This window comes from Heloderma suspectum, chromosome 16 (genome assembly GCF_057233095.1).
Source record: "Heloderma suspectum isolate Gila_16-S chromosome 16, 16-S_ref, whole genome shotgun sequence".
NCBI classification, from domain to species: Eukaryota; Metazoa; Chordata; class Lepidosauria; order Squamata; family Helodermatidae; genus Heloderma; species Heloderma suspectum.
The window spans coordinates 21,978,267-21,993,068 of NC_139473.1; the positions used below are offsets into that span (position 1 = coordinate 21,978,267).

Here is a 14,802-nt window from a genome sequence, read left to right on the forward strand (position 1 = left end):
AAGTTAAGGGGGCAACGTGTAGCCTCTGTGCCTTGCACCCGCAGCCTTTGCACAACGAACCAACCTTTGCCAGCAGTGCCATGCTGCAACCCGCCTGGCATCTTGATGCACCCAGAGCTGTGTGCGAGTTGGAGGGCGGAGGGTCGGCTTCTCCCCATCCGCTTCCAGAGGCTCCATGGGTCGATTTGTACTTTGTGCCTCAAAGCCCACTGATTGGTTAATAATTATACGAATCGGCAGTAAGGAAAAGCAGTCAGTGGACAAGAGAAGTGAAAGATGTCTGTTAAAAGTTTATGGCCCATGTTGGGCTCAGGACAACCGGGGCGCATTAAAACAGCGGCCCAAATGAAGTCTCGGAGTCTGCAGCAAGGGCCGGCTTCTCAAGGGGATCTGCCTAGCTAGCACTGTGAGTGCGGAAGGCGTGGCGAGGTGCAGGAGCAGCCACATTCTTTGGACACGGGGACCCCAACATTTCAAAGAACCAAGAGGACACTTCCATGCTGGCTGAGGATACTGGGGTTTGTAGTCCAACACATCTGGAGGGCACCAGGTTGGGGAAGGCCCTCACAGGGAGACTCCAGAACTGCAACATTCAGAATTGAGGACTTGATGTTTCTTTAAAGCTAGGATGGGGAATGTGTGGCCCTCCAGATGTTGGACCACAACTCCCATCAGCCCCAGCCAGCATAGACAATGGTGAGGGATGATGGGAGTTGCAGTCCAACAACATCTGGAGGGCCACACATTCCCCATCCCTGCTTTAAAGGCACAACCAGATGGTAAGGCTGTGGCTCAGGGGATTGAGCCCTGGCTTTGCATGCAGAAGGTCCCAGGTTCGATCCCCGGCAGCATCTCCAGGTAGGTCTGGGAAAGAATCCTGCCTGGAACTCTTGGAGAGCCCTTGCTGCCAGTCAGTGTCGACAATACTGGGCTAGATGGACCAAGGCTCTGACTCAGTAACGGGCAGCTTCCCATGTTCCTATTTCAATCAGCCCTTTGTTCACAATCTTGAGGACTAGAACCTTAATTTATTTTTAGGGTCAATCCCCGGAAGCATCTCCAGGTAGGGCTGAAAGATCTTTTGCCTGAACCCCTGGAGAGCCATTGCTGCCAGTCAGTGTTGACAATACTGGGCTAGATGGACCCAGGGTCTGATGCAGTATAGGGCAGCTTCCCATGTTCCTGTTCTTAAGGATCTTTTGAACACAAGCAAAGGGCTGTGTTCTCATGGTCATCGGGATAAGTCGAGGGACTGGACAAGTATTTCCTCCAGCTCTTGGAGGAAGATTTTACCAGCTCTTCTAACCATTTGTGAGCAAGGTCACTGAATGCATGGAGGTGAACCGGCTCCAAATATTCTTCGAGAAAATTCCATTTTGGGCATCTGTCCATATCTGTCTATATTGAGTCCCCTGGAGATAGCCTCCCTGCTCAAGGCTGACCTTGCAGATTCTCTGGCGGATCTCCTCTTGAGAGTCTTCCAGACCAACCCTCCAATCCTTCTGGGCCATTCTCTACCGACCTTGGGGAAACTGGGTTCCACTTATTCTGCTCTTACTTAGGGGTCGTTCTGGAAGGCCATGCTAGGTGGCTTGCTGTTGTGCTCCCAGAAAGGATCATAAGGGAACACCGTGTCCTCCAACATGGGTCGCCATCTGCACAGAAGGTCCCAGGTTCAATCCCCGGCATCTCCAAGCAGGGCTAGAAAAATTCCTGCCTGAAACCTTTGGCTGCCGCTAGCAGGCAACACGGACGACACTGGGCTTGACGGACCACGGCTCCGACTCGGTATAAAGCCGCTTCCTGTGTCCCTGTATATCCAGCCTCCGGGGAAGTTCCCGCATAAGTCTGGTGTAGGGTGTCCTCAGATTCAGGATGCTTCCAGACCAGACCAGGATGCTTCTTGGCGGCAAGAGTAGGCCTGGCCGGGCACCTGCCGAGGACCTACACCCCAGCAGGGCCTGCTGACAAGGGCCGCCTGGACTTGCTCCTCCTCTTCCCCATTGCGACCTGGGTGTTCACCTGCTGCCTCTTGCACTGGCCCAGACAACGGTGTGTGTGGGGGGGAAGTGATGCCGCGGCCTGCTGGCTCCCTGGGTCTCCGAGAAACAGGATGAGGAGCAAAAGCAGCAGTGAGAAGGCAGACCCACTGAGGGAGGGGGCGCAAGGAGGTTGCCTTGCCCTCAAAAACCTGGTGCTGACGCTGTTCCAGACGGAGCGCTAGCAGTCAAAAGACACTGCGGCCCCTATGTCTTTTCCTCCATAATGAATCTTTTGTGGAAAGCAAAGCAAAAAGAGCCAGCATGCCATAGTGGTGAGTGCTGGACTGGGTCTCGGGTGATCCGGGTTCTAGTCCCCACTTGACCATGAAGCTCCCTGGGTGGCTTTGGGCCAGTCACAGACTCTCAGCTTAGCCTACCTCGCAGGGTTGTGTGAGAATAAAATGGAGAGGAGAAGGATCATGTATGCCACCTTGGATTCCTTGCGAGAGGAAAAAAGGGGGGATATAAATGTAATAAATATATAAATTAAAACAGAAGAAGTGGTGGGAAAATGCAGGAGAGTCACAAGTAGAAGGTGACTTCACCTGGACCTCCGTAAAATTACCTGACAGAGGCTGGGCACTGGTGCGATAAAGGCCTTGTCCAGAAGTACCTTCAGAATTTCAGGGCTCTCTTCCTTTTCTATGTGCCATGTTCACAATCGGCCGCCCTTGCCTAGTGGCTTTTCATGCTAAACCAGTCATGGGACTGCCGTACCTGTTAACCAATCTATTCCTGAGTTAAGAAATGAAAAGCCAACTGCAGGTGATCTTATCAGGCAGTAGGAATGCCAACTCTCAAGACACGGAGCATCTAAGTAACTCTTGAGAACGATTCACATTCCCTATGCAGGAAACAAATGTAGCTGAACATTAAAAAACAAACAAGCAATGCCCATTTTCTTCTGCAACCCCGTCTAACAATCCTTTGGTTAGGAGAGATCTCCCCTTTGAATTTGGTGGTTGCATCCCACGTTCTTCTATCCGGTTTGTATACACCTAGTGCTAAAAATACCTTCCCCCGACCACAAATATGAGGGTTTGCCTAACTTACTCACTGGCTAGCCACAGTTGCTACACAAGGCACTGTACTGCAGCCCCCTACCCCATCCCTAACCATGAGAAATCTGATTCACCTCCTCCTCTGAGACCTCGGCAGCCTTTGGCTCATATGTGCTCCCAAGCATATCTCACAGCCACGCGGGCTAAAGCCGTTGTTGTTGTTGTTAATGAAAGCTGATTTCTGTACCCAATATTACATTCCATGATTTTCTGTGCTGGTGCTGAGTGGGGGCACACAGCCCCACATACTACGCTCACCCTGATGCTATAGAGCTGCATGTCTTTCAGACATCCTGAATTCAGAAAAAAAAAACATTTGACATGGATTCAGCTGCCATGTCTGTCACTGAGCCCATGTGCATTGAAGAAAATCCTGGGGATGCAAGCCATTCAAGAATTCTGGGATGTGAGCCCCCTTGGCTCACATAAGCTGGTGGCCAAGGTCTCACTGGCATCACCGTTGCCTTGCATGAACCAAGAAAATGCCCTAGAAGTCACCAATCCCTCCTCTAGACCTGAGGTGAGAAGAAGGCAGATCTCCAGATGTTTTGGACTTCAGCTCCCAGCATTCCTGACCATTGGTGGCCATGCTAGCAGGGGCTTCTGGGAGTTAAAGTCCAAACATCTGGAGATCTGTCTTCTGCCCACCCCTGGTCTAGAGGGACATGTCAAAAAATGAGTGCACCAGAGAGAGGAAGAAGGTTTCAAATGAGAAAACTGAAGTGGTAGACTGTACCACCTCCATTTTACACATTTGAATCTGACCTTGCTCTATCCAGTCATGTTTGCTTGCAGCTTGGAAGCAAGCAAACACTATCTATGGCCATGAAGGAAGCTGGGTATTCACTGCGTCTTGACAGTCTTGCTAAATTCAAGAGTGCCATGAATACCCGGCTTCCTTCATGGCTATAGATAATGCAAAGGGATGTTGATCCGTATGAAGGTTCACTCCCTTTCTCATTGAAAAAAACGTAGTTAGTCCAGGACAACTCTCCTAGATAATATTGTTTCATTAAACCAGGCCTGTACAATGTAAGGCCTGCATGTCCACTACTTACAGCCCTGGGGGAAGTTCAGACAGCTACTGTTTACTGCTTGCTTGTTCTCTTTGTGGGAACATCTGTGGCTCCCACAGGCCCCTCAAGAATTGGGATGGGGATGGGAAAAAATGTGCTGCTTGACTCCCCCTATTCAGAGGAATGCTGTGAAGTTGGCGGTAGTATTTCCAGACCATTGACGTCAGCCAACCGTCCATTCTTCATTGCCAGGCCCTGCCCACCACAGTATGTGATTTGCTGGGAGAGTGAAAGCCTTGTGTGCTTCTACCTCTCGAGGAGGAGGAGGAGGGAGAGGAAGGCAGGGCAGGGAAGAGACAGAAACAAAGCAAAACACAAAAGAAATCCTAAAGCAGCCTTCCCCAACCTGGTGCCCTCCAGATGTGTTGTTCCTCTACTCAGCACTGGTTAGGCCTCATCTGGAGTACTGTGTCCAGTTCTGGGCACCACACTTTAAGAAGGATGCAGACAAACTGGAGAGGGTTCAGAGGAGGGCAACAAAGATGATCAGGGGACTGGAAACAAAGCCCTATGAGGAGAGACTGAAAGAACAAATTTGCAGATGACACAAAATTGGGAGGGATAGCTAATACTTTGGAAGACAGAAACAAAATTCAAAGTGATCTGGATAGACTGGAGTGCTGGGCAGAAAACAACAGAATGGCATTTAATAGGGACAAATGCCAAGTTCTGCACCTAGGAAAAAGAAACCAAATGCACAGTTACAAGATGGGGGATACGTGGCTCAACCACACTACGAGCGAGAAGGATCTTGGAATTGTCGTCGATCACAAGCTGAATATGAGCCAACAATGTGATGTGGCTGCAAAAAAGGCAAATGCTATTTTGGGCTGCATTCATAGAAGCATCGCTTCCAAATCCCGGGAAGTACTAGTTCCCCTCTACTCAGTACTGGTTAGGCCTCATCTGGAGTACTGTGTCCAGTTCTGGGCACCACACTTTAAGAAGGATGCAGACAAGCTGGAGAGGGTTCAAAGGAGGGCAACAAAGATGATCAGGGGACTGGAAACAAAGCCCTATGAAGAGAGACTGAAAGAACTGGGCATGTTTAGCCTTGAGAAGAGAAGACTGAGGGGAGATATGATAGCACTCTTCAAGTACTTGAAAGGTTGTCACAGAGAAGAAGGCCAGGATCTCTTCTTGATCATCCCAGAGTGCAGGACACGGAATAATGGGCTCAAGTTACAGGAAGCCAGATTCCGACTGAACATCAGGAAAAACTTCCTGAGTGTCAGAGCAATACGGCAATGGAACCAATTACCTGGGGAGGTGGTGGGCTCTCCCACACTGGAGGCCTTTAAGACGAGGCTGGACAGCCATTTGTCAGGGATGCTCTGACTTGGATTCCTGCATTGAGCAGGGGGTTGGACTCGATGGCCTTGTAGGCCCCTTCCAACCCTACTATTCTATGATTCTATAACTGGGCATGTTGAGCCTTGAGAAGAGAAGATTGAGGGGAGATAGGATAGCACTCTTCAAGGACTTGAAAGGTTGTCACAGAGAAGAAGGCCAGGATCTCTTCTCAATCATCCCAGAGTGCAGGACACGGAATAATGGGCTCAAGTTACAGGAAGCCAGATGCCGGCTGAACATCAGGAAAAACGTCCTGACTGTAAGAGCAATACGACAATGGAACCAATGACCTGGGGAGGTGGTGGGCTCTCCCACAATGGAGACCTTCAAGACGAGGCTGGACAGCCATCTGTCAGGGATGCTCTGACTTGGATTCCTGCATTGAGCAGGGGGTTGGACTCGATGGCCTTGTAGGCCCCTTCCAACCCTACTATTCTATGATTCTATGATTCTATGACTGCAACTCCTAATGGCCATGCTGGCTGGGAATGATGGGAGTTGCAGTCTCTGGAGGCCAGGACATCAGGTTGGGGAAGGCTGACCTAAAGGGAGAACAGAAGTTGGGATGCAGAGAGAACATACAACCTCTACGGCAGGGATGCAGATACTCAGGCCTGGGGGTCGAATCCAGTTCTCCAGGGTTGCCAGACTGGCCCTTTGGCGTTCCCCCAAAGGCCACACCCCTTCCCCTGGCTTCCCCTCTGTTTCCTCCAACACTGATCATTTTGTGGCCTCCCGGCTTTTGTGCAGGTTTCCCCCCATTCTGAAAGGTTGAAATGCTTCTCCTGCAACTTAGTGGCTAGCAGTGAGGGCTTTAAGCTACAGTAGGCTGGTACTTCTGTATTCTGGCCCCGCCACGTTTGCCTTCGTTCACACCCACCACTGGAATGGGGCCCCGGAGAGCTCCTTGGGCTGAAAGAGGTTCTGCACCCCTGCTCAATGGGATGCAGGGACAAAGAGGGGGACAGAGAGACACATGGTAATGTCAAAAAGTGAGTATGTGTGAAATGGGGTAGAGCGAGGAATTTATGGTAGGGGAGTTAACCAAGGTTTAAATGAACACGCTGGCATAAGACCATGCAACGGCTTTCCTGGATCCACTGCAGCGGTGTGGGCCCCTTGAGTGGATCTCAACGTGACAGCTGCTTTGAGAACGTAAACGTAAAAGGAGAGCTCTGAATGTAAAACCCTTCCTTGGCTTGCCCTGGCATCACCATCCAGGCCGCCCGTCTCGGCCATTGATACCTGGCTAAGAGCTGCTCTTACTCCAAAGCCCCTGGGACAATGGCCCCAGACCTCCTTAATTAAAAGGTGGGGGGGAGATGGGATTTCGTCCTGTCCTGAATTGTGGCCTGGTGCAGACATCCTCTCCCCGGGCCCAGTGCTCTGCAGTACCATTGCTTTATGGACCCCCCTAAACTCCCTTTGAGAACATGGGCTGGAAATCTAGCCCCCTTTGACCCCTGCCCTGCCCCCCACCTCCTGGGCCTCCCTTCCCTCTCACCTCTTGCTTCTGTTGTCCTCAGCTCCCTTCCCTTCCTGTCCTTGGTCCAGCAACACAGAGGCCTTCATGCCTCTTGTAGTCAGCAATGGATTCTCTTGGAGGCCACTTGATGGCCAGCTGGAGGGTGACAGATGCCCCTACAGCAGACCTCTGGCAGCTCCTAGGTTCATAGCCAAGTGGGTCTTGACCCAAACCCCTCTTGCCTCTGGAATGGCAGGGGGACAGATTTGGCCCCAGGGCTTTGAGTTGCCAATCTTGGCCCTGTGCCCCAACCCCAAATCCCCCCAACTCCTTGTCCTGGGCCCTTCCTTCCCTCAAGTCTCATCCTCTTTCACCCATCTTCCTTTCGGCTCCCTTCGGCTCCACCAACAACCTCTATCCGGAGCAGCCTTCTGTCTTTCCAGCACTCCAGCTTGCCACTCCTCATCCTTCTTGCCAAGAACACCTGAGCACAGGAGGCGGGTTATTGGTCCCGTTGCCCAGGCCTGTCAGCACCAACTCCAAACAGTACAAAAGCCCCTCCTTTCCCCAATTTGCAGGGGCACTCCCCCTGCCAAACCACACTGACCTTTCCTTTCCCATACAAGCAGCTGCCCTTGAGTCAACCTTCTCCCTTTGAGCTCCCCCAGCTCCCCAGCTGGAATGTTTGTGCACTGTCCATGATGTCACAGAAGCTCCGCCAGCCTGTATTTGTCGGTGTTTTGCCAGGCTCATCCATTCAGACAGAACTGGGGTGCATCTGCTCTCTTGGTGTGGAAAGGATCCACAGGAAGAGCAGGTGCCCTCCCCTTGCCCACACAATCCCCAAGACAGCCCCATTCAACATAATGGGAAACTTCCAGCCTGGACTACTGCAATGTGCTTTCTGTGGGGCTGCCCTTGATTGCCTCTCAGGAGCTTCCGTTGGCACCGGGTGCTGTAGCCCGTCTCCCACGAACTGTCAGGAAATTGGAGTGAATCTTTAACCTCTGCTCAACTGCCCTGAATATCAGTCTGCTTCCAGGCCCAATTCAAGGTGCTGGTTTTTACCTTTAAAGTCCAATTCGGCCTGGGACACATGTCCCTAGACTGTATCTCCCTAGAGCAACCCTTTTCCTGCCTCTGTCATTCACCAGGCCAGTTACAGTCACAATGTGCAGGGTGAGCGTGTGCCGTCAGAAGACAGCGGCGGCCTCGCGGCTGTGGAACGGTGCCCTCCCCAGGAATGGAGGAATTGTTCCTCTTGGCTTGCCGGTCAGCAAGGCTGTGAAACCTTCCTGTTTTTTCCATTGGGACTTTGCAATTTCCTTTCTTACCCACCGATACATTCGTACATAGCTGTTTTCTTTGGTTTCTATCTTTTTATTTGATTATATGATTGCTGACATAATTCCCGCCGTGCGCGTGCGTGCACACACCCGCACACATTATTGCAGTAAGCTCTTTTGAATACATGGTGGAAAGGTGGCATCTATATTATTCATATATAATGATAATACATATATAATGAATAAGGGTGCAATCCGACGCATGTTTAGACAGGAAAGAGTCCTAAAACCCCCAGCATTCCCACACTGGGAATTGTAGGACTTTTTTTTGTCTAAACATACATAAGATTGAGCCCTAAATAAATAAACAGTGCATGCAGGCTGGTTGGGACACTGAATGTGGCCCGTCCGCTCCTTAAGAAATCCCCCATATTCACTTGCCTTATTAAAACAATGGAAGAAGAGGCAGCCTCATATGGTGAAGTGAAGCTGACAGGTTCTGGGATGTAGCACACTAGTTTAGTTGTGATTTCCCTTCAAACACCACCGTGGGTCAATAAGTTATTCATTTGATACTGATTGACTCCAAACATTTTGTCCCCGTCTTTTTATCTAAAAGATCACACACACACACCCCCAAGGCAGCTTAGAACAATGTTTTTAAAAAGCCATTGAATCATTTCTAACTGACAGAGGGTCACATCAATACAGTCAAAGGGCCACAATGACAAATAGCAGCAGCCAACAGACCAGTCAAAAGGAAACTACCCAGAATTAGCCTGGCCTTGACTCAACGCCCGGCTGGAATAACGGAGTGTTTGCTGCCTCCTAGAAGGTGACCAGTGATAGAGCCAGGGTGGTGTTCCTTGGGAGGGCAATGCATAACCTAGGTGCCACGAGGGAAAAGGCCCTGCCTTACATATCCAGCTGCCACACCTTGGAAATTGGGGAGAATACAACAGGGGGCCTTTGATGCTGACCTAGGTCAACTCCCATCATTCCCAGCCAGCATGAACATTGCAGGGAAAACTACACAATAGTCGGGAAACCAGCCAACAATCGGTGTCGGGAAAGTGGGTGAGCTGGAACTCCAGAGGACTGGACTGGAACTTCAGGGAAGCCTGAGGCTCAACACTCCTGTCTTACTGTAACTAGGCCTGTAACCCAGCCTTCCCTAACCTGGTACCCTCCTGGCTGGGGAAGATGAGAAATGTAGCCCAAGACATCTGGAGGGCATGGGTTGGGGCAGGATGCGGTAACCAGGCCTAAGCATCTGGAAAAAATACACATTCTTTCCTGGCCAGTTCCCGCGCTGTTTTCCCTGTGTTGAATTTCAGATAATGTGCACCGTGATCTGTTCTCTTGTACTCTGCGAATTGTCATTCTGAGGGTAATAATAATAATAATATGATGATGGATGACCTTGTACCAATCGCTGTCTCTTAGCCTACGTCTCACAGTGTGAGGATAAAATAGGATAATCACTGCGTAACCAGGCATATCACGGAGCTCCTTGGAAGATACCAGTGTGACTAATAATATTACCCACACTTAAGGATAGCAGAGATAGAGGAGACCAGATCTCCCACAGAAGCCCCATTGACATTTAAGGCAGCCTTCCCCAACCGGGCACCCTCCAAATGTGTTGGACTACAACCCCCATCACTGCCAGTCAGCATGGCCATTGGTCCAGCACGGCCATTAGTCTGACACACCTGGAGGGCACCCAATTGGGGAAGGCTGACTTATAGTATTGAGTCCAAGTAATCTGAATGACAGTGATTTGCCCAAATTTAGCTGAAGGAGAATTTGAATCCAGGGCCAACACTGCAGCCCCAGCCTCAGATAATGCTGTGATGCAATCTCATCATGTCCTTCGGTTAGCAAGAGACCAGCAGTGCATGTTGTCAAAACTGCAAAGGGAAAGAAGGGCCCACTGTGGAGCATGTTGTCAACACAGGCGATGTGACAGATGGTGGGCCTTGCGCTGTCTGCCCACTTTGGCCAGGGGTGCTGAACCTCAGGCCTGGGGGCCAAGTCCAGCCTCCTGGGCCCTAGCCTGGCCCTCCAGCATCCCTGAGCTGGCCACGTCCCCCCCCGGCCCCACCCCTTTCCCCCTAACTGCCAGCCGTTTGGTGGCTTCCCGGCTTTTGTGCAGTTTTTACCCCCGTTCTAGAAGGTTGAAATGCCTCTCCTGAGGCTCAGTGACTGGCAATGCAAGCTTTAGGCTGGTGTTTTTGGTATTTTGGCCCTGCCCCTTTGGCCTTTGGCCCTGCCCACCACCAGAATGCAGCCCCCAAGAGCTTCTCTGAAATGGAATTCGGCCCTCAGGCTGAGAGAGGTTTGACACTCCTCCTTTGGGCCGATATTGTCTCATCTGATTGTTGGAAGGATCTCTGGCAGAGGTCATTCCCAGCCGTGATCCTTTAATGGGGGATGTCAGGGGTGACCCAGGGGCTGTCTGCAGTCAAAGGATGTGTTCAGCCCCTGAGCTATGGCCTCCCGCAAAGGGCATGTCTTTATATGAACTTCTGGTGGCAGCTCCACCTTGCCCAATATTCTCTACTCGGACCAGCTCTCACATTGCAAGGAGAGAGGGGTCTCCAAAGGGCATGGCTCCTTCGCAGCTCTGTTTACCTGAGATCCTTTGGACTGGAGATGATACCAGGGATTAATGTTTGGGACCTTTTGCATGCAAACCAGGTTCTCTTCCACCCATAGTCCCTCCCAAAGGTTAAGACCCTCAAGTGCACGATGGACACTGGTTTGTCCCCTGGTTCAAATTAAGCTTTCATGCAGAACCCAGAAGATTACACACACTTTCTCATGCTCCTGGGCAGCCAACAGCCTTAATTCCACATTTCCTAGATCAGCCTTCCCCAACCTGGTGCCCTCCAGATGTGTTGGACTGCATGGCTGGAAATTATAGGAGTTGCAGTCCAACACATCTGGAGGGCACCAGGTTGGGGAAGGCTATCCTAGATCTCAACACTTTGGCCCATAGAGTCACATGGGCATTCTTAACCCCGCAATAAAACTGGCAAATTCTCTCTCACACCGCAAAGTAGGAAGGATTTCTGTGTATCCTCTGTATTCTATCAGCCTTTTAGTATTATGTAATCCACCCATCGATTAGTCTTTCTACACATGGATTCTATGTATCCTTTCTTTACTCTTTCAGTTTCAATCTGAATGCTACCTCTGTCGGCAACTGGCAACCTCATAAAGGTTCCAAACTGGATTTTCTAAAATACAGCATTGGTTAAGGCTTTGCACGACTCGGCTCACGAACAATAAACTCAAGTCATGCAAGGACCCTGCGAGGTGAGTCACAGGTTGTCAGGCAAGATGGCACATGAAGTCAGACCAGGAGCTGGTGCTTCATCACAATAGACTGAGCTTCACAACAGTGGATGAGGGGTGTTGGGTTTTCCCATTTGGCTCTGGTTCGAGAGCTCCTTGGAACATCTCTGTCTCTCCTGATCAAAGTAAGAGAACCCAAGATTGAAGTTTCTGAGTCATCAGGGGAACTCATGATTGAAAGATACTTGGCCATCATTTACGAACATGGCTCTTGGCAGTAGGCAGAGGAAGAGCTCTAATAGTTGGAGGTGACAATTTGGATATGTTCCTTCTCTCTAAAAGGAACCAAAGGGAAAGAAGGTTTCTGAGTGCAATGGGTGTGGAGGAAGACCAACATGAAGCATCCAACAGACAGGGCCTCAGGTATTCGGTGTCTTTGCATTTTGCGCACAAATCGCAAGTGTTAACCGTTCCAGTGGGAGCAACTGAACATGCCCCCCACACCGCAAATGTATGCTTGCTTTGTTCATGAACAACCACAAGAGGAGTCACATAAAATGTTGGGTGCACATTTTCAAAAACGCTTTTGGAAAAGGTACTGCAAAGCTACCCGACAGGCAAGTCCACTCTGTGGCTTTAATTACACAGCAGAAGGAAAGACCATCACTGCTGCTGGATGGAACAGAAGGGGACAGAAATAAAGGCCCTCTCCTTACCTGCAGCAGTTTCCCTTCGGCTGGGGTGACCTCTGCGACACTTGCAAAGACTCCTTCCAGCGTGAGGGGCTCCAGCTTGAGAGGAATCACCCGAATGATGGCCTTTTGGGCCAAGGACCGCTCGGCTTCCATGGCTGCCGCCAGCGCCAGTCCTGAGTAGCCTAGCCGTATGTGCAGCAGAGCCATTAGCAGCCAAGGCCAGAGGACTGCCAGGTGTAGCTGGGGGCCAACACTCATGCTCCCAGCTGCAGCAGTGCACTCCGGCCACACATACTGCTCAGGAATGCGTCCTCACCCCGCCAGCAGGTTTCAACAACAGGCAAAATTGTTGAGGATTAAAGCCCTCCGTGCAACTGCAAGTCAACGGGGCGAAGCGGCAGCAAAGGCGAGTTCACCTGGCGTCCCTTCCTCCAGGTCCTCCTCGCTTTCCCCTTGCTATCAAGGTGTCTTCATGCCACGTGTGTGAAGGCCTTGAGCTTCACAAGATTACGAGCACCCCGGATCAGGTCCTCCTCTTCCTCCTCCTCCAGATAAATCCAGACATTGCAAGCAAAACCAAGGGGGCACGGATAGTGTACAGAGTGAAGAGCTCTCGGGTCCTTCTCAGAAGAGTGTTGGAGCCGGTCTGAGAAAGACAGCTCCCCATGGAAGACAATCTCTGCTTCCCAAATCCGTTTAGGATCTTATATCCTATGACGGCAAACAGGGCCAATCCCCTGATATCAGATGGCCTTAGCAGCCCTTGTTGACTTCTGACCAGTGAATTGCCTTTTCCATATATTCCTTGCTGATAATGTTAACTATTTTCAGCCCTCTCTTCTACTGATGCCAGACATTAAAGGGCAATGGTGACTGTGAAAGCGCGTCCATTTAGGAATGAGAACAGCAAAGCAGTTTTTTTCATGTTAAATTAGATCTGACATCATCTTCTTCTTTGATCTCTGCCTTCCTCTGATGCCAACACCTGGTCGTGGGTATGAAAATAATTTTTCTTAGGTTGGAATTTTCTCTCAATTTGTCATTTTTAATACAGATGGTATAGTCTGCAGGTCCCAAAATCCGTGGAAGAAAAAAGAAATTTCTTGGATGTTTTTCAGATCTCGGAAGTTAAAAAAGGCCCCAAACAGGAAAAACAACTGGAGAAAGACACCTGTGTGTATTTTATTCCATTCCTGTGCAAACCTCGGAATTAATATATCCGCTTTTAGATGTGTGTTGCTGAAAACATAAACAAAGGCATTCCAAATTTTAAAAAGAAATAAGCTCAGCAGGGAGTCTTAATAACTGTGAAAAAGTCATAGACATTTATCAGCTATAGTTTTTGACTGATCAAGGAAAGAAAGGTGGGAAAAAGTAATTTTAAAGTGGTGTGCAAACCTGGTATGTAGTCTGCCTCCAAGAATCCATGGGCGATAGTAACAGCTGGAAGCTTTATTACAAATCCTGGACAAAAAGCATTTCGATCGGCATGTAGAATGTGTGCTGAACCTTACCTGTGGGCTTCAGGGGGAACGGGTGGGGTGGGGGGAGACTCACAGAAGCACTCTGTACAGGTAAATGTGAAATTCCACAGTCTGAATCAGAAGGAAAAGTTGACTCCAGGCTGAAGGCTTGCGAGTCAGGCGTGGCAGAAATCTAGCTTCCAAAAGCAACTTTTAAAAGCTTGCTAGGAGTCCAGGAGCTTTCCCTAAAACTTCTTTTGAGTTGGAGCAGAACAGTCTCCCCTTCTTTCACCAGATACAGTAAGCAAGTCTAAGCGGTGAGTAGGAAGGACGTTGCTTGAAACAGCAGATATCCAGCGACAAACCACGGAGGACTGCAGGAAGAGAGAATGCAATCATTCTTCAAAAGAGCAGCAGGGACCAGTGTAGTGGAGTGGGTTTGGCAAGCTCTGCAGAGGCCGCAGGAGAGCTTTCTTTCCAGAAAAGCACTACTGGATCAGCTCTTTGGAAGCAAAACTCCCCTTGCTTAGCAGCCTGTGCTCTCTGCCCCCCTCCCCTGGGACTGCAAGCATTTTCTACCTGCTGACACAAAGTGAGGGTGGAGCAGCCAAAGGCAACAACCCCACCCCCTGAATCTGGTTCCCAGAGCTCCTAGACTCCCTCTCCTGATCCGCCACTAAACTGCATTCAGCCTTCACCAACTCCTGACGTCTGAATCATCTCTCCTGTGCGAGCCAGGATCACCTGCCACTTCCAAGCAAATATGCACAATGGGGGAAAGATGGAAATGACAAGTGAAATGAGTTCAGTCAAAGAAAAGTGTTAGGACATGCCTTCATTTGAAAATACGGACTTCACCAGCTTCACTTTGGCACTTTAAATGCAGCCTTCCCAGACTGCTGCCCTCCAGATGTGTTGGACTGCAACTCCCAGCATCCCCCAGCCAGCCACCGTGATTGATTCCCAGCTGGAAGGGCTGTGTATCCATAGTTTTTCTTCGACTCTTGCTCATTTTGGTTCAATATGTTTTTTCTCCTCAATTGCCACTGTGAGGAAGA

The 14,802-nt window shown here is 50.1% G+C and overlaps 1 protein-coding gene across 1 annotated transcript in view; it reads right to left on the reverse strand.

The window, feature by feature from the left end:
• RNF43 (ring finger protein 43) overlaps positions 1 to 14,293 on the reverse strand; it is a 56,227-nt gene extending 41,934 nt beyond the window's left edge. The window contains exon 1 of the mRNA XM_084822494.1: positions 12,303 to 14,293. Within this exon, the coding sequence (XP_084678620.1) occupies positions 12,303 to 12,539 (237 nt within the window). The 5' untranslated portion in view covers positions 12,540 to 14,293. The remainder of the gene's footprint in view (positions 1 to 12,302) is intronic.
• Between the last annotated feature and the right edge of the window lie 509 nt (positions 14,294 to 14,802).